The 20,884-nt window shown below is 33.9% G+C and overlaps 1 protein-coding gene across 1 annotated transcript in view; it reads left to right on the forward strand.

Annotated features, from left to right (window-relative positions):
• The window catches only part of KYNU (kynureninase), a 101,280-nt gene that overhangs the window by 32,292 nt on the left and 48,104 nt on the right, over window positions 1-20,884 (forward strand). The window contains exons 5-8 of the mRNA XM_007121695.2: window positions 9,586-9,647; window positions 11,200-11,271; window positions 12,471-12,545; window positions 15,318-15,464. Coding sequence (XP_007121757.2) covers window positions 9,586-9,647; window positions 11,200-11,271; window positions 12,471-12,545; window positions 15,318-15,464 — 356 coding nt within the window. The remainder of the gene's footprint in view (window positions 1-9,585; window positions 9,648-11,199; window positions 11,272-12,470; window positions 12,546-15,317; window positions 15,465-20,884) is intronic.

Here is a 20,884-nt window from a genome sequence, read left to right on the forward strand (position 1 = left end):
TTAAGACTTATTGCTAATGTTATTTTTTCTTATATATTCTAGGACTAGTATTTGCTCACCAATGAGAAACACACATATTTATAATTAAATAAGTTTCATAAAAATCAACTTAAATGAATTTTCTAAGGTTTTATTATATGGTAAAATAAACATTAACCTTAACATGCTAAAGGTCTAAAACATCAATATGTTTTGGTTCATTTCAACTTAACTCATGGTGATCTTTTAAAATTAGGCTGAGTACTGTTGAAAATAATACAGTTGATGCTGTTTTTTGGTATATAATGTATTCCTTAAAGTGAATTCTATCTACTCTTGGTAAAACTATTCAAGATAGTTTTAGATGGTAAATGTGTTAACATTTCAAAAAAAGTTATATGTTTAATTGGGTTGATTATTCAGCATTGCCTAAAATCTTATATGAAATTTAAGGTATTAAACAAACAAAAAATATAGCTCTGGTGACCAGAGACGAGTGTGCTTCTGGGCCCCATAGTAAGTTTCCTATATAGAGCCTCTTCTTTAAGATCAGGAAATGTAACAAACTTCCCTAAAACATACAAATAAACACAGAGAATTAGGCAAAGTGAGGTGACAGAGGAATATGTTCCAAACAAATAACAACATAAAACTGAAGAAGAACTAAGCAAAGTGTTGATAAGTAATCTACTTGATAAAAAAATCAAGGTAGTGATTATAAAAATGCTCAATGAATTAGGGAGAATGGACGAAAACAGTGAGGAGTTAAAGAGTTAGAAAATATAAAGAAGAACCAAACAGACCTGAAGAATACAATAACTGAAATAAAAATACACTAGATGGAATCAACAGTAAATTAGATGATACAGAGGAACGTGTCAGTGAACTGGAAGACAGAGTAGTGTAAATCACTCCACCAAGCAGAGAAAAGAGTAAAGAGTTGAAAAATAAGGACAGTTTAAGAGACCCCTGGGACAATATCAAGTGTACTATCATTCACATTATAGGGGTCCCAGAAGGAGAAGAAAGGGGCAGAGAAGTTATTTGAAGTGATAATAGCTGAAAACCTCCCTAACCTGGGAAAGAAAACAGACATCCAGTTCCAGAAATCACAGAGATAAGATCAAACCAAAGAGGTCCACACCAAGACACATTGTAATTAAAATGTCAAAAAATAAAGAGAAAGAGAAAATCTTAAAAGCAACAAGGGAAAAGCAAGTAATTACATACAAGAGAACTCCCATAAAACAGTCAGCTGACTTTTCAGCAGGAACTCTGCAAGGCCACAAGGGAGTGGCATCACATAAAGTGGTGAAGGGCTTCCCTGGTGGCGCAGTGGTTGAGAATCTGCCTGCCAATGCAGGGGACAGGGGTTTGAGCCCTGGTCTGGGAAGATCCCACATGCCGCGGAGCAACTAGGCCCGTGAGCCACAACTACTGAGCCTGAGCATTTGGAGCCTGTGCTCCGCAACAAGAGAGGCCGCAACAGTGAGAGGCCCGCGCACCACGATGAAGAGTAGCCCCCACTCGCCGCAACTAGAGAAAGCCCTCGCACAGAAACGAAGACCCAACACACCCAAAAATAAATAAATAAATAAATAAATTTAAAAAAAATAAAGAATAAATTTATTTAAAAAATAAATAAAGTGGTGAAAAAAAAAACACAAACCTACGACCAAGAATACTCTACCTGGCAAGACTATCATTCAAATTTGAAGGAGAGATGAAGAGTTTCACAAATAAGCAAAAGCTAGAAGAGTTCAGCACCACTAAATCTGCTTTACAAGAAATATGAAAGAAACTTCCGTAAGTGGAAAAGAAAAGGCCACAACTAGAAATCTCTCTGTTTTAATGTTCTTATACAGTATTCATTTGCTCTGTAACAATTCACATTTTAAATAGTGCTTCCTGACAACATGCCAGCTGGCTCTTCTTGAATAGGGGCAATAAGGATAGCAATTCACATTCAAGGTGGTGATATTACCAGACCACACTAGAAGGGTAAGCAGAGATCCTCTGAGGGGGTGTGTGGTGGGGAGGATGTTGTCTAGGGCAGAGGGTTTGTAAGGGAAGGAAAGAGGAGAGGTTGGGAGAAGGAACACCCTTGAATTTGCAGAAGTCATTACTCTATCTAAGTAGTGGTTGTATTGGCTTTGCTGGTAACCCCATGTAGGGAGAAGAGGAAGAAAGGAGCACTTCCTATCTTAGATGTTTGGTTGGGGGGTTGCCTGCGAGGAGAAGGAAGTTTAGGGACACATTTGACAAGAGACAAGCACCCACACCAATCAGGTGAAGCTTACTCAGTCTTCAGCCACCATTTACATCCTCTGTACTGGCTGCAAGAGGGAGAGGAAACCTCAAGCTTTTGTACTGTGTTTAGCAAGGAGAGATTCAAACTTATTATAGTCAAAACAATCTAAGGCAGTTTGCAAACATACTACAAAGAATTTAGGGACACTGTTTTTCTAGCTTCTTCTTACGTATTTCTGGGAGTCACCCCAGCATAAATATAGTCTTCTGCCCCAAGCAACCTCCCCAAACCAGATCCTCAGTAAAAAACTTTGCATTTTACTCCTGCCCAAAGTGGCTGGCTTCGCAGAAAGCCTCAACATGGTAGAGAACCAGGCCTAGATGGCCCAGCCCAGGTTGCAGGACTACTGCCCAAGTTTAGGTATTCAGTCAACTAAAAATTAGTCCTTAGAATTCTCTATTAGACTAAAATCTCACTGGTAAAGGCAGGGAGGACACAGTTCAGTCCATAACATATTCCCTGGTGAAAACAGAGTTAAATAAATGTTTATCCACCTCTATGCTAACTTAGCTCCCAGTGTCTAGGCAGGAGACTGGAAAAGTCTTCTATGCAATATTTGGGCAACCTGAAGGTTCTGACATGGGTTTTCATAGCATGACAAACCCCACCACATGCACAGCGGGGAACACAGCGGGTGCTTAACACACCCCAAACTACCAGACTTTAAGGAAAACCTGTTTTTAGTTTATGAACTATATGAATGTGTAACCTGTTCCATTCAGCAAGTTAAAAAAAAACAAACACTCCATCGAAGGGTTGCAAGCAAAAGCAACAAGCTCTGTTTGCTGCTAGTTACTACTGAGTAATCATTACACTACACACATTTCTGTTTTATATGGTTATATTATAGGATCAGAAGATTGGCTTCTAGTTTAAGATAACACATTAAGTACAAACTGAAAATGCTCCCTTCTATTCCAAAAACAGAGAAATGATAGAAAAAAATTTAGATTAACAAACATATAGCAACACTAAAAAAAATTAAATATAAATCCCTACTGACCAGAAATATAGCAATTGCTGAAGAAAGAAGCAGTTGAAAGCTGGAAGCACAATATCTGGGGGGTAGTGCATGGAGCCAGGAGTGTGTAGGGCCTGATTCCAGGACTCTCACAAGAAGCCCCAGGGCGAATCTGCAGAGCCCTGGATGCTTGGGGCTCAAACTCAAGGCCAGAACCTTGTCAGCCAGGGTGGGTAAAGGTGAAAACATAGCATTGCCTGCCAAACCAGTCAGGATCTTGGGAGCACAGAGCATTTGATCAGACTGCCAGCATTATCCAGAGGAGTGTATATTCTCATGGAGGGAATTCCCACCTGAACAATCCTGGACTACATTTACAGGTGTATTAATTAGTTGTTTGACAATGCTTTCATTTATGTTCATTGTTTAGATGCCTATTATATTCAATCAAATACCTAACATGTAAATTTTTTAAAAAACTGAAAAAAATCCTGCATTAATTTGACCTGAGCATATATGTTTTCCTTAGATGTGGACTGTTTTTTTCTTTGCTAGATTTGCTTTCAGAACATAAATTGCATTCTAATCCTATTATTTTGTGATTAGTATCTATCATCCTCTAAAGAGGAGTTCAGATGTTTATATACAGGCCAGGGAAGTGGTAAGGCTATCATTTAGTGAGATTTATTTATGAAGCCCATAAAACCTGCAAAAAGATTTCCTTTGATCGTTTAAAAGTTTATAGCTCTATTGCAACTTATTAAATGTACATGTGTTTTGTTGCCCAGAAAATACACATATGTCAGAATGATCACTGAAATTTCAAACCAGCCCACCTCTCATTATGATTACTAAGGAAATTAAACAACAACAACAACAACTAAATATTCAGATTTATTTAGATAAGTAAGAAGATTGAGCTTACTAAAAATGTTTAAAGAATATTTATCAGTTCTAGCTTTAGGGATTTTTGTGTGTCTTTGAAGTACCATACAAAGCTGTAACGTATGGGACAAACTTCATTATGTTTTCTGTGATTTTTGTCCTTGAATGTTGTATAAATTAAATTACAGTCATTTGATCCTAATTATATGGGATATAAAAATAACAATTATGTCTTGAAATGGGCAGTCACATTTGTACATATGAAACTCAATAAACAGTATATGTATTATTTTATATATATATACAGTATATATATATTCTCAAAGTTTCAAGCCTTAATATGACAAATGCATTGTCATATTTTATTTGAAATATTGTCAGTGCATTAAACTAAATCTTTAGTTTAATGATTAGTTTATTAAATGTTTATTTTGTTCTCTACAATTTATGTTGTATGAGGAGAAATATTTCTACTTTTTTTTTTGTTAACAGTATCTGCAAAAGTATATTATGAGCAATATTTTAAAAGCTTTTTTTAAAAAAAATTCAGTAGCTATTATCTATCCCCAAATTTCTTTACTTTTAAAATTGTATATATTAGTCCAAGAAACGGTTCTTAATTTAAGTTGAAAAATGAATGAGTTCACTTTGTTCGAGTTAGTAGGAACTGATTCTTTTAGAAGGTACTGTGTGTTTGTTCATGTTTATTTTCTTTGCTGCAAATCCCATGCAGGTTCCCTTTTGCCTTGGTTACTAGTAAGTTCTGAGAAAATGTGGTAGAGTTTGAAGTAGCAGAAACATTTAATAGCTCCTAATTTGTTTCTCATCCACATATATAGTATTCTGTTGCAATTTTAAAAAATCATTCTTTCTCACATGTAATACAAGAAACCTAAAATCCTCTTTGGAAGTAGATATTGTATAAATCACAAAATAAATTTTAAAATTATGTGGTAATTACAGAAGACAGCAGAAGTCAAATTGATTTTTGCTACTTGTGGGCTGTCTAAATGTGTCATGAACAAACAGACAAGTTGTATATTTTGGACTATGACTGAATCTTCCAGGTTCTTAAAACCACAACCTGTATTTTGCCATAACATTTCTCAAAAAGAAGTAACAGGAGTATAATAAAAATTATTATGTGTACAAATTGATAGAGTGGATAGAGAAGAGGAAGAGACAGTGAGCAACCCTATTTATTCATAGACATAGAAAAGAATTTCCATTTCAGATGAGAAGAGAAACCATTAATAAAACATTTTATATGGAGCTAACAATTCTGCAAAACATGGAATAACTTTCCCTTATAGTTAATGTCATATTATCAAGATGCTAGAATAGAATTGCTGAAGAATATTATTAGTATTATTATTAAGCCTACTTCTCCCTGGGTACATAAACATCACAAAGGGCTAGATACATACATTTCGGCTTATAAAAATGTTGTAATGTGAACATAAATTTGCTTTATGAAACTTGTGGTTGACCCTCAGAGAAGCAATAATCCCTGGGAGCTCTCTCCAAAGTCAGAAATCCTCAGCCACACACTAGCCACCTCTAAGGCCATAGGAATTTGCTATTTGAAAAATAGAGTGGAAAGTTCTCGGACTTAGTCTAACTACAAACCTTACAACAAAATCCACAATTAACATTTCATCAGCTTAATAAAATATACAGAACATCGTATGGCAGTTATGAGATCCATCATTAACCTTCTTATCCAACACTAAGCAGCCTGGAACCCTGTTGACCTCACTTTGCAAAATATTTGAAATTAAATGAAGATTAGAAAGATGCAGAGGGATGTTGGTAATGAACATGGGCTTCCTATATTTGACTTACAGGGAGTGGATAATGTAGACAACACTTCCAAATGTTACCTTGAACAAAGATTTCAATTAATATTTTTTCCTAAGAGAGGGTAAGATTTTGTCTCCTACTTCCTATCTGTGAGACCTTAAGCGAGTTAGTTCATTTCTGTGCACATCAGTTTCCTTATTGATAAATATAGAAATCAAAGTAGATACCTTATCAAGTTACTGTGAAGATAATACAAGTTACATTAGCAGTGTTGGCACATAATAAGGGCTCAATAAACGTTAGCATGCCAGGCATTGAGATAAGAAGGCAGTGCTTGTACATAACTTTCACCTTCTGGTAAACAAAAAGTTATGTTCAATAAATAAGCAAGCAAGAAAGCACTCTTCAAATGAGAACCCTGGCTCACACCCATCTCAGATGAAGTAATTCAAATTTTTACATTTACTGCAGTGAGTTTTATATGATCTTCTAAAATAAAGACTCTTTCAAATCCTAGTAAGTTTTCATAAAGTTTTTAAAAAAACCTTGGCCTCCAAGGTTTTTTTAAATTAAATTTTAAAATTAAAAATTTTTAAATTTAAATTTAAAATTTTTTTAAATTAAATTTTAATTTGCCCCCAATACTTGTAGTTTTCTTTTATTTTTATTTTTTATTGAATTTCAGTCAGATGAATGGATAAAGAAGATGTGGTATATATATATAATGGAATATTAGCCAAAAAGAAGAATGAAATAATGCCATTTGCAGGGGCGTGGATGGACCGAGAGCATATTATGCTTACTGAAAGAAGTCATACAGGGAAAGACAAATACTGTATGATATCACCTATGTGGAATCTAAAAAATAATACAAAAGAAGGTATATGCAAAACAGAAACAGAGTTACGGATGTAGAAAACAAATGGTTGCCAAAGGGGAGAGGGAAGGGGGAGGAGCAAATTAGGGGAGTTACAAACTACTAGGCATAAAATAGATAAGCAACAAGGATATATTGTATAGCACAGGGAATTACAGCTCATACTTGTAGTTCTTGATGTTTCAACATTATTTCACAAGAAGTTCTTGGGAGAAAGAAAAGGTACAAAGAAAAGCAACGTGAAATAATTTCAGCTTGCTTTAAAAAAAAGATTTTTGTCTTATGGAATGCTGATAATATGGAAATATCTTAAAACAACAAATGTTGATTTCAGAAATACATATTGGAACAAAAGAGATAGGTCAATTAGATAAATTTCCTTTGGAAAATAGGCTAAAAATCAGTCTGACTGGTGGCCCTTGCATGTTAACAACGCTTGATTCTTTAGTGCCTTTAGGTCATATTTGGAATAAACATTTCTGTTAATGTTCTGCAACATTAATATTTGCACCATACTTAGATATACATAGGTACGCACGCACACGTTAAGTACACTGAACCTCTCCTTGACAAAGTTCGTTAGCAGGTGAGGAGGGCATTTTGTGAAGAGACTGATTGAATTTAAAGTGTGCCAAGGTGGGATAATTTTTGCGGGCAGACAAATTATTCAAGTCAGTGAGGGATTATTTACAAAGAATTGATCCAATGTTAGCATGCCATTGAGAGTGAGGGGAGGAAAGGCCACGTGTATGTCTAGATTAATTCAGCCTAGCACTTGTGGTTCATCACATTCCATGCAAGAAAAATTTTAGGTGATCCAAAATGAACACTATTATTTGAAGGACTAACATTCCTGAGGAATGAATAATTATTTTAATCAGAAGGTAATCATTAAGCAAAAATGGAATGCCTGACCTTGTATAGAAAGTCTCCCTCCCTTCCTGCCTCTTCCATTTCTTTGTTTTCATCTTGTGATAAAATTTATGAACTTTCTCCTCTTTTGTTTTCTTCCCACCACATTCTTTCAAATGCTTTTCTTTCTACTAATTCTGCTTTCTCAGTATGTTTGGGGCGTGGCTCCCCCACAGATACCAAAATAGGAGGATGCTCAAGTCCCTAATATAAAGTGAGTCGTGCCATGAATACAGTCCATCCTCCATATCTGCAGGTTTCATATCCACAGATAAGGAGGGCCAAATGTATTATTTTTCCTTCCTTTTCTCCTTCCATGCTCCCTGCCAGAATATTTTTTATTAAAATGAATAGTGTTCAGAAAAGATGTGTGTAAAGAGCTAACAGGGAGTTAAAGGTTATATAAGATTGATATAATAGATAATGTTTTGTTTTAGAAATAACAGTAAAAATTCATACTATAATGCAAAGAAACAAATAAAATAAAGCTTGCAGCATTTCTTTCACCATATTTCAAAAAGACTTTTATACCGTAGGAGAAGACATATGCCCCTGTATACAAATTAAGCTTTCTAGTATGTTTGAGACATTTTACTTAGTGCTAGGGATGCAGAATGAGGTTGTCGTTACTGTCCCTTGACTTGAGACACTATTCACCTTACAATGACCAGAGATACATCTCTTAACAGCCACCATTTACTTACCAACCTTGCATTCAAATAGGGAAATCCATCCATCAAATGCACCAAAAAAGTTTTTCTTGACTAAATGAAGACACAGGCCTTTCCTTAAATGGCTATGTTGAAATATAAATTCCTAAGTTATACACTTATTTCCAGTGGCTTCCCCTCAAGTGAACTTAACCTAAAATCTATCTATTAATTAGATTAATTATTCTACTCACTGTCTATTCTTTTAGTAAAAATGGGACTCTATCAGAGGTATCTCATTGGATACAAAGTGCAAGACTCGTATGATGCATTTTCTCTAACACCTAGTACAGCCTTACAAACATTAAAGCTCACAGCCCATTTTTCGCAGTGATAGTAAAGAGAAATTATTCCTATTAAACAGGTCTAATTGCCTTTAAGAGACAACATAAGAACTAAAAATAGGGAAAGTATTATTATCTTTGTTATTGCACTCTGAGTTCTTAAGTAGTCAATGTATGCTTTGTCTATGGGTCTGTTTCCAGTGGCAAAACCCTTGTTAACAGGAATTAGATCAGATTATGATTGTGTAGTGGATATCTTAATTTTGTGTGTTTTCTTCATCAGACAATACATATCTGTATTATCTTATATCAGTGTGTATAAATAAACCCCAGAGCTATTTAGGTCTTTGTACTTTGCTCCTAGCTCTTTTGTCTTATGAACTACAGTATTGTATAACTCACTGTAATAACAGTGAATTACGTTTAGCAACATTGCCTTCTTTTATTAAAGGTGCATTTTAATTTGATGTTAGAAACAACCAGCTTTAAAAATGTGATGGGCTTTCATTTCTTTTTAGATTCCTTTTGGAGATACACTTACCACAAAAATGTGCTCTGTGGGAATTTGGCAACCTAGCTGATGATAGTATAAATCATTTTTAGTTTAGCAAATGCTTCACTATTATGTTATTATTATTTACTATGTCAAAAAGGAAATATAATTTTTAGCTAGCTATGTGCATATGAGTCCAGCTATCGTTTGATAAAATGAGTCAAGTGGGAAAACTTCCATTTCTTTGTGATGACACATCAAATGTGTCCTTATCTCTAAAAAAATTAAGGATGAAGGAGTGATAGTTTGTTTTTCTAGGTACTCTTAGAAGTAATAGAAAAATCTAAATTATGATATATTTATTCTGCAGGAGCCAATGAGAAAGAAATAGCCCTAATGAATGGTTTGACTGTTAATTTACATCTTCTATTGGTAAGCTTCCTTTTCCACCAATGTTTAGTATACACTGTTTACAGAATCTGACATTTTTCAACCTTTAATCCATGAGCATTTGGAGGTTTACTTATTTAAAAATAAGTTGTGAGGTTATTTTCATTTCTACCAGGAAATGCTGGACCATGATAGAATGGCTTCTTCGTAACCATGGGAGAGTTGACTCTTGCAAAGAGCTTTAGAATAATGAATAGCTCTTATCTCAGAACATAAGGAATAAGAGTCACAGTGGGTAAAAAGCAAAACTGCTGCACATACACAAAACAATGATGTACAAATGGTAGCAAACAGTGAGCTTTTCAGAAAGACAGTTTTCCAATATGCTGGGCAGGGTGGGACTATGGATTAGTATGTCTTTGTAGACTACTTTGGGGGGAGTAGATTAAAAAATAATTAGAAAATAAAACTAAATTAGAGAAAAAGGACCTAGTACCTTAAATGAGTCACTGTGTTTAGGTGTTTCTTACATCCTAAGAACTTAATAATGTGTATGCCTTAGAATGTCAAATATATTATTGATTTGAAATATGGTACCTATAGTAATTGTTTGATGCTATGAAAAATTTGTATTTCATTTTTAAGTGAGATTTTGAAAACATGTCTACAGGACAAAGATGCACAGTTAAGATATTGATATTTTATTTTTATAAGATATAGACATGATTATTAAATATGCCTGAAAGAAAGTACTTGTGGAGTATGTTAACTATGATGGTAACAGCATAGTTTTCAGTTCAGACACCTCTGGCTTGGCTCCCAGCTAGGCTACTTAATACCTGTTTGACTTTGGACAAGGGTTTTGTCATTTCTAAATTTTAATTTTTTCCTCTGTAAAAATGAGGATGATAATACCTACCTCGTACATGGGAAACATGATAATATGTGAAAATTACTTTAGCACCCTGGCCAGTGGTCAACATCCAATTAACAGTAGTAATCATCCTCATTGTTATTTACTGTCAGTCAGTATTGCTTCTCCAGGAACTGTGTGGAGAAATGAAAAGGCCTCACTGAACACATGAGCTACTTCTCCCTGGTGTCTCTAGAAATGCCAAATGTTTCATTAGGGCAAAGGTACTTTTAGTTGGACCTAAAATTAGATTTCATAAAATCATAAAACTGTAGAAATCTTATGTACTAGAAACCAAATCTGCAGTGCTAGATAAATCAATATAAATAAAATATACACAGAACATGATATTTGTCTCAGAGAAATTGCCATTAAACGCATTGGGAAGTTAATTTTTCAATTAACATTTAAGTAAAGTTTGAGAATGCGTTTTTATCTGATTCACATTTTCTCCCAAATTTGCTTTCCTATTGATAAGCATAATGAGCAAGTATCTTCTTCCATTTTAGTATTTACTGGAAACAAGGCTAATCGGAGAAGGTACCTTTGACAGACATCTAGCTGTGTAATTAATTAATGCCTTTAAAATGCTGGAGATTATAAAATGAAAGTGTGGTATAAAATGAACAAATGTGTAAGTTGTGCATTAACGCATTTCTCAATAAATCCATTTCATTGCAGTTATCGTTTTTCAAGCCTACACCCAAACGGTATAAAATTCTCCTAGAAGCTAAAGCCTTCCCTTCAGATCATGTAAGGATTCTTCAAATTATATTTATAGTCTTTCTACTCTTCCTAAAGGAGCATATCATTTGCCTGACTTGAATGTTTATTCACTAGTCTTTTCCAAGTAACCTTATAATAAAAAGATCTGTCAAATGCTTTTGATTTATGCATTTTTTTATAGATTGTAGCTTTATTTCTTTTGCTCAAGAAAAACGTGTTAAAGGAGGAAAGAATTGAATGGGAACATTGATTTATTAGTCTTTTTAAAGACATTGAGCAAACCGCTGGTCTAAATCAAGTGCAGTTATAAATGTTTTATTAATTCTTGTTGCTGTTTTATTTTATGAAATTAAATCGATACATATACCAGTACTTAACCTTTTAGGTACATAAAGTAGGAATATAAACATTTATTTGTCCATGTGTTTTCATAGCACACTAGCATAATTATTGGTGCTTTATAATTTAAAAAATGTATTAAGGACTAAAAGAATTTCTTGTGGTTCAAGAAAAAAAATCATGCTACTTTTTCAGGAATCACAGTTGGTAAGAAATATGATTGTTCCACACACAGACACAGATTAAAGTATATTGCAGTTTTAGTGCTGTATTTCAGTTTTAGTGTTGGAGAAACTTGATTTCTGTCTTTTCTAAGTATTCTAGCCCACACCTTGTAATTTTAAGGCACTTAATTAATGCAAATTAATAACCATGATCTTACTAAAAAGGATCAAACTCCTATCTTGAAAAACTTCAGGGTTCCTAAAATTTCTCATTCCCATTTATATCTTGGGCTCTCAATGAAGGGAACTTCTTGATGTCCTTTTCTTTCACTAGCTTACTCTTTGTAGGACAAGCCATTTCTGTACTCTCTGTTGGAGCCTAGCAAGTCCCCAATGCTCACTTTGGTTATTTTGTAAACTCTGTTTTGACTTGCAGTAGATGATTTAATATCTTATTCTAAAAATCTCTTGTACTCCTAAAGTCTAGATGACCCCTACATTTCCATCCATTTCTAATATTTTGTGTTTCAAAGAATGTTCAGACTGTTGCATGTAAATTATGTTAAGCAATTCTTCTCTGATATATTCTGTTTAGTCACTTTTAACCTTGACCTTGAATTTAATATAATAATATGCTTTCATTGGTATTTTATTATTTTTTTCTGAGTTATTTCAAGGTACTTCTGTACACTGGACTTGATTTAATAAATCTTTCTTTTCCAGTATGCTATTGAGTCACAGCTTCAACTTCATGGACTTAACATTGAGAAAAGTATGCGGCTTATAAAGCCAAGAGAGGTATATGAGAAAGATAAATAAATATTCATCATTCTTCTATTTAGTATTGATTGTTTTTCTTTATTTTCTTCAAAAGTTTATTATCTTCATTACTTTAATGGAAGTTTCAAGAAAGTATAAAAGGCCTTTACTCTGTTACTGTTAGGTCATTTTGCTTAAAATAGAGAATTAACTCAGAAGTGTATTTATTTTAATTTTTCAAGGGCTATTACAAGCAAACTATTTTCCTACTAATACCACTGGAGTCTGCCATATTCTTCAATGGGATGGGAGGAGATGACAAGTTGCATACATCATTTTCAATTTTAAATGCCATTGCCTGTGGGTGCCATTGAAATCATGATAAAAATTAGTGATACTTGATGAAATTGAATGATGCTTATCTTTTATGCCCCTCTTAATCTAAGGATCAAATATTTTCCTCTGAGCTTGGCCTGGGGAATAGAAAGGGATGTGGTGTAGCAGAAAAAAACTAGGCTTAGAACCTCGCTATTACTCCCCAGGGAAATCCCAGACCCACCAACATACTGGGTATGTGACTTTCTGATAGTTACTTTATCTCTGAGATTCCTTTATATTTAAACAGACAACAAAGGAAATACCTAGTCAGGCTTGACCATATGTTCAAGGTCTAAAATACTGTGAACTTTACATTAATAAAGATATAAGGCTAAGTTGTACATGTTTTGACCTATAAACCCTGCATCTTGTGTAATTTTGGCACCAAGAGATCCACACAGAATAAATTTTAGGTTTCACATATGTACGATGCTCGCAGGCTGTTAAACCAGTGTTTGAACATTTATTTCTTTCAACCCAGAACTAATTTGAGAAACTAAAGGTCTACTATATTCACTTCTATTTGCTAACATGCAATAAATTAATGGAATAGAAAGTTCTCACAGCTTTGGAACAACATCTGCTTTGATATGTTATATATAAATTGCTTATTTCCAGCAAAAATGAGCATAGCCACTAATATATCACAAGTTTTTACTTTAAAAGTGACAAGTGGGGACTTCCCTTGTGGTCCAGTGGTTTAGAATCTGCTTTCCAATGCAGGGGACATGGGTTCGCTCCCTGGTCAGGGAACTAGGATCCCACATGCTGCAGGGCAACTAAGCCCACCCGCCGCCAACTAGAGAGAAGCCCGCGCTCCATAACGATAGACCCTTCATGCCACAACGAGGATCCCACGTGCTGCAACCAGGACCCAATGCAGCCAAATAAATAAATAAATAAAATGAAATAGGGAACAAACTTACAGTTACCAGTGGGGAAAGGTGGGGGGACAGGGCGGAGGGGAGGGATAAATTAGGAGTTTGGGGTTAACACACACACTACTATATATAAGGTAGATAACCAACAAGACCTACTGTATAGCACAGGGAAATATACTCAATATTTAAGAAAATAATAAAAGTGACAAGTGTTGTAGAGCTGTATGAGTTAATCATAATTTGGGGACTACTCTTTAGCATTACTGGATTAGAGCACGTCAACATGAGAGAGAACCATATCTATCACTGAAAAATATATTTTTATTTGCTTAACAATGATTCTTTAAAGAAATAAAGTATTAGTATATATAACACTTTCCTTACTTTGTTTTTGAAATTATGGTGGACAAACTGCATTAGCTTCCTCTAAGGGAAAAAAAGAGTTTGGGGTTATGATATTATTAATTTTACTCTGAATTTTTTCTTAGAATCACTGAAATCCTTTTCTTTATGTATAAAGTATGCATCACTTAATAATTCAAAGATTTCATTGTCAATCCTATTTTTATAGATTATCATTTTGTAAACAAATCTCAGACTATTAGCAGAAATTAGAGTATTATTATATTTGTGATACATATTATATATGCCTAATGTGGGATACAGTAACTGGCAGATAGTAAGTTACCAAAAATTAAAAATAATTGAAGGAAAATTCATTAATGCCTTAATGAGTTTTTCCCACATATTAATGTAGTTAATGATGCTTTGACTTCATAATCATGTCAGATTTAGCACTGTAGAAAATTCATGAAGACTTCATAAATAGATGAGAATTATCAGGATACAAATAGACTATGTGTATCTAGGTGAGTTATTTTCACTCAAGTTGTTTATAAGACCAAATCTAAATCCATTCACAATTTTCAGAAAGTCACTGATCATTAGTCTTAGGTGGGGAGTTGTGGGGGAAACGTAACTTTGATAATATCGAGTTTTATTGATATTTTCTTCAAGTTTGGATCTTGATCTTTAGATTGGTGTGGAGGAGATTTTACTCTTAAACTAATAGAAAATATTGGTTAAGTTACACTCAGATGAATGATGTATACGTGCCTTTTTTTCCTGGAAAAAATGATATCAGATTGATAAGTAAAATACTAGTTTCCAAGAAATTTGCCTTGACATTTAATATATTATAGACATCCTGTACTTTCTGGTATTTTATTTGATGGGAATAAGAAGGAAACAATCTATAAGTATGTAAATAGTAAAGATTAAGTGAAAAACTGAAGAATAAAATCAAGCAGTAGGGTTTTGCAAAGATACTTTATAAACTTCTTTTTTACTATTTTATTATCATTTCTTAATAACAAAAAGATATTCAAATACATGCTCTTGCCCGATTTTTGAAAATTATTATTCTGAAAAAAATTATCTTTGATTTTTCTTATGTTAGGAAAGATCTCAAGGTGAATTTTAGATTGGGAAATGTAAAGGGACAAATTTGCTATTGTGGATATAATGTAACTTGTGCCTAACGTGACTTTAGGGGGAAGAAACACTGAGATTAGAGGATATCCTTGAAGTAATTGAGAATGAAGGTGACTCTATTGCAGTGATCCTGTTCAGTGGTCTGCATTTTTATACTGGCCAGCTCTTTAATATGCCTGCCATCACAAAAGCCGGACAAGCAAAGGTATGTACGTCATTTCCTCCTTTGCCCCTTGTCCAGAACATCACTCTATAGGAGTATTCAACTGCACTTCTAGTAAAATACCTTTGTTTGTGTCTGTGTAAAATTATTTAAAGAGTTTAAAAAAACAGTAAGATATATATCATATATATGATATATGACATATATATGATATATGACATATATAATATATTAAATATATCTTAAAAATATATTTTGCTTTAGGCATCTATATTTAAACCTCTTTTTGTCACTTCTGTGGTCTTACCTCCTTATTAGCTTCTGCTCTCCCAATGTCTACCTCTAATCAGCAGTATAGGTGAGCTTCCTGTAAGTGATGTCATTGGTACAGATCTGCTAAGTCAGCAGGAATACTTAGGATAGTACTTAGGATAGTAACTATATACTAGGACTGTTAGAAGCTCAACTCTGGTGCTTTGTCATACTATAACTCATTCTATATATAATTCATGCTCATTAACACTATGTACCTGAAAAAGGGGAGATGGGGAATAAAAGTTAATCAGTAGATGGAGTTTTACCCAATTTACTTTAGGAAGCCATTATACTGCCTATAACGAGCAATTTTCCCTCAATACTACTGAATAACACTTACATAGTTTACTATTGTGAAAGAGTAACTCTTTATATATAAGTGCTTGTAAGAAAGTGTTTTTAGTATTTGTTTGCCTGAAAAAAGAAAGAAATCAGAGGAACAACATTAAACAGTTACAATTTGTATTTAAAATCTTTAAATAACAGTTCTATTTGATTCAGCAATCAAATCAAGTATTTTAAAAGGTGACAACTGAATTATACTCTGAACATTAATAAGTTATGGGATTAATATTTGTGTGATATCTAGTTAATATACTGTTATTGAAGCTAATGAATGGAACTAATGAAAAGAAATTTAGCTCTGTTATCAGCAGTCTCTAGGAATTTCCAACCAAGACTTCCAACTGGTTTGATGGATAACTGTGAAAGTGGTGCATTATGAAAGATATAAAGATAATGTCTTCTTAATTTAGATATTAAATGTTAAGTACCAAAATAAAGGGAGGCCAATAAAATATCATATTTTAAAATGTTATACAAGTAATCAGAAGTCCCTGATTGCCTTAGTGTACAAGCATGTCTCATTAAACTTCATAGAAGTGAGGCAGGATGGTAAAGAAGAAAGATCATGGGTTTTGGAATCACTCAGTCTAAAATTCATATCTTGGCTAGGTCATTTAATTCTTACATGATCTCAAGCAAGCTAGTTACTTGACTTTTCTGAGTTTCTGTTTTCAAAACTGTTAATTTGGGATAACAGGACCCACTTCATAAATGCAGTGTTGATTATGAAGAGTATAAAATATCTCTTGGATTGTATACATTCTACTGTTAAATGGTGGTTCCCTCCCACCTTCTACTGTCCTCAACAAATATGAAGTTATAGAAAGTGGCCTAAATAAACATTTTCTTTCATTTCCCATTAAAAAGCAAAATAAACTTGTTTAGTGTATGTTATATGTAATTCTTATTCTTAACTACTTTGCTTACTAAAACCATTCTCTCAGTATTTTGCACGCTTTCTTTCACGTAAAAAATATGGTTAAGTGCCTACCAGGTAAAACTCTCATTGAGTTTTCAGTCAAAGAAAGGAAGGTAGGAATGAGCAGTTCCATATAAATGTAACTGCACAGGAGTGATGGATACTATGTGAGTGAAATGGTGATCTAGCAGACTTCAATTTATCCATTATCAAGATTATTTTAATAGACATTTATACTCTTGCTAGACAATCCCCTCCATTCTCAATGGAGATTTAGAAAAATTCTTTATAATGTAGACTTACATAGCTCTCTTGGGTGGTCTATGAAGATAAAGCTGAAGAGAGAGACAAAGAGAAAATTAAAGGTGTCAATCAAGAAAGAGTTGGGAAATTCGAGGAGGAAAAAAAAGCCATAAAAGAGCCACTGTTAGGAACGGCTAAGTGACATAAAAAAGACAAAAGTTTCCAGAAGTATGGTTGGAACCAAAAATGATGGATTAATAAAAGTCAACAAGAGTAGATTCTGAAGTAGAAACTTCATATGAAAGGGAAGTGGGGATAGGAATTTTGAAAAATATATTATTAAAGAAATACATGTATACCAAAAAAAGCAGAAATCATAAGTGGCTTGATGAATTATTTTGAACCCTTATAGCCATCACCCACATCAACAAACTTCTAGAACATTTATAACACTCAGAATCCTCCCTCTCCCAAATACTGCCTATTACCTCCTCTCCTGACTTCTAACCATATATAAAAACTATATATATAAAATATATATATATAATATATAAATATATATAATATATATAAAATATATATAAGCTTTGCCCATCTTTGAACTGTATATGAATGGATTAACATATATTCTTTTGTGTCTTGCTTATTTGCTATTATATTTGTGAGGTTCATCCATATTGTATGTAGCAGTTTTGCCTGTTTTTCTTTTCACTTCACTATATTATTATAGTATATGAAATAGATCACAATTTACTTTTTTCCATTCTAATCAGAATAGATATTTGGGTTTCATTTCCATTTGAGGGCCATTACAATAAATTCTACTGTGAACATTCTTATAAATTTCTTTGGGTATGCCTTCATACCCATTTCTGTTAAGTATATACCTAGAATTAGAATCCTTGGAACATAAAGTATGTATATGTTAAATCCTAATCAACAATGCCAACTTTCCAAAGGTTTGTATCAATTTGTCATATACTCCCACTAGCATGTATGAGTTTCTGTTGCTCTTCATTCTCACCAATAGCAAATCTGATTAGTTTGTAATAATAATTCATTGTAGTTTTAATATGCACTTCTCTGCCTATTGATGAGGTTGAGGATCTTTCAAATGTGTACTAGCTGTCTCAGAATCTTCTTTTATGAAATGCTTATTCAAGTGTCTTGCCCAATTTTGTATTTGGTAATCTGTCTTTTTTGTTGTACGTGGTATAGAAATTGACTCTAATGGAAAGAGAAAATACAAGATTTCTAGTGATAATCTAAAGGGAAAAATAAATAAATTAATAAAAGGACAGTTGGTAGGATGGCTCTGACTCACATAATGAATTTAGAGAATGCTGAGACTTTTGTAACTGAGGTGAAGCCCTGGGATGGTGACAAGTGTGAGAGGCCAAGGAAAATTAAGCATAAGATCAGGCTAGAGAGCCATATTATAAGAGAAGGCCAGCATGTGAAAAGAGACATCAGTTTGAAGACACACTTTCATAGTTTGTCTTAGAAGCCATCTACTTAATTTTATATTATTGGCCAACCTACCATCTTGGAGCTCTGCCTTACTTCTATATTTATATATTTTTTTATATACTATTACTAATTTCTACTAATAATTTCTTTTTGTCTACACTCACTGAATGTTCCCCATTGTCCTTTGAATTACTATCCCTAAAGATTTTTAACCACTGCCACGACTCAGCTCTCACTGTCAAGTAAAAGCTACAAGCTACTCACACACTTGAAAATTGTTATTTATGAGCATCTGCCTATTACACCTGGAAGTCCTGTATGCACATTGAGATCAGTATGTTCCAGACTTGTCTCCCTCCAGAATATCCCTACTGTTTGTTTCATGCCACCATTCTTATAGACCTTTAGACTCAACTCTGACATTTTCCTGTTCTTTACCTTTTCAACCAATCACTTCTTAATTCTACCCTCTCAGGGTTAGTCTTTCCTTTAATATTCCTGAATCACTTATGAAGGTTTTCAGCTGCAAGAAACAAAATCCCAGAGAAAAATTAGCCAAAGATTAGGGATTTATTTTTCTCACCACAGAAGACTTGAGGCAGGAGGCTGCTAGGATGCACTCAGCAACTAAGTAGTGTTTGTGTGACATCTCCAGGGCTTTCTTAGATTTTCTTCAGTCTTTTCATGTCATGGTCACAAGGAGAGTTGTCCCAAATCCAGATATCACAATTCTATTTACAGCACAGAGAAAGACGAAGGGAGAAGTAGCAGTACAGCTTTATCTGTCCCTTTCATCCAAAGTGCAAAGTCTTTCCCAGAAAAACCTAGCAGTTTCCTGTTTATGATTCATTGCTTTCTGAAGTAGTAGTTTCAAAGAAGCATGAGTAAAGGAGTTTTTAGCTTTTATGGCCCTATAGTAGACAGAGGCTAAGAAGAGGGGTTGGGGTTAACTTACCGACAGTACTTCTTGCATTTCCCGATTACACACCCGTGGAGCATCATTGTTTTCAATGTTTCCCTCTTTCCTCTTCCAGCCCTCTTTAATTATTTTCCTTTTTTTCTCCCTTCCTTCCTTCCTCCCTCCCTCCCTTCTTTTTTTCTTTCTTCTATTTTCTTTTTTGCCTCATTTCACAAAACATTTGAAAAAAATTCATGGAAAATTGATTAGGCTCCGTAATGAAATATAAAGAGAGCGAAATAAAGAGAAAATCTATATCACCTGATGAAATGAATAGGCTCCCCACAAATTATAATTTCTCAAGTTGAATTATGTTAAGAAATAGGTAATTAGAAATTACTGTCAATGGAAACTCTTGGTGTATAAGGTAGACTAAGTCTTGGTGACAATTAAATAGAGCCATAAATGCCTTCACTGTGATAGATGTTTTTTTCTTGCTCATGCAGCAGTCAGGGATCAGCTTTCTCCAGTGCAATGATTCAGGTTACCAGTGGTTCAGGGTTGTATCCTATGGCTTTCATACCCTAGAGCTTCTGTCACTATTCAGCCAAAGAAATGGGACTTAAAAGGGAACACTAACATCTTAAAAACATTAGCTTAACAATGAAAAAATTTATTTCCACTTATATTCCCTCGACTAACACATGGTCATTTTTGGAAAATTAAGTATATTTGTGTGCTTAAGAAGAACAGTTATTAGCCTTGCCACACCTGGAATTCAGGCATTTTTGGTTGCTGATGGAGTAGGATACTTATTCTGAAATGCAGTATAGCATTTGCATTAATGAAATGTTTAGATAGTAGAGACAGAGCCAGACCTGGCCTTGAACCCACATCTTTCCATGAGTTTCTAGCATAGTTTAAATGGCTTAATTCATTTACCAATATGACTTCATTTCTCCACTTAACAAATGGGGAAGGTAATAGTGCCTACTTCATTGGTTTGTTCTACTGAGAAACAAGGAACTATTCCTAAAACACTTAGTACTTAGTGCATTGTAAGTAATCAGTAAACGTTATCAATATACAAAAAAATCACATTGGCATATCCAACCTACAAAAAAATAATGAATCCTTAGAAAGTGAAATATTAAGAACTTTAAACTAAAGACTCTCATTAGACACTTCTACTCTAGATTATAAAAGCAAACAATAATCTAAGCAGCATGGTTAGGACTCAATAGACTGGACTGAAAACTTTAAAGTCTGGGT

Source organism: Physeter macrocephalus, chromosome 2 (genome assembly GCF_002837175.3).
Source record: "Physeter macrocephalus isolate SW-GA chromosome 2, ASM283717v5, whole genome shotgun sequence".
Taxonomy (NCBI): domain Eukaryota; kingdom Metazoa; phylum Chordata; class Mammalia; order Artiodactyla; family Physeteridae; genus Physeter; species Physeter macrocephalus.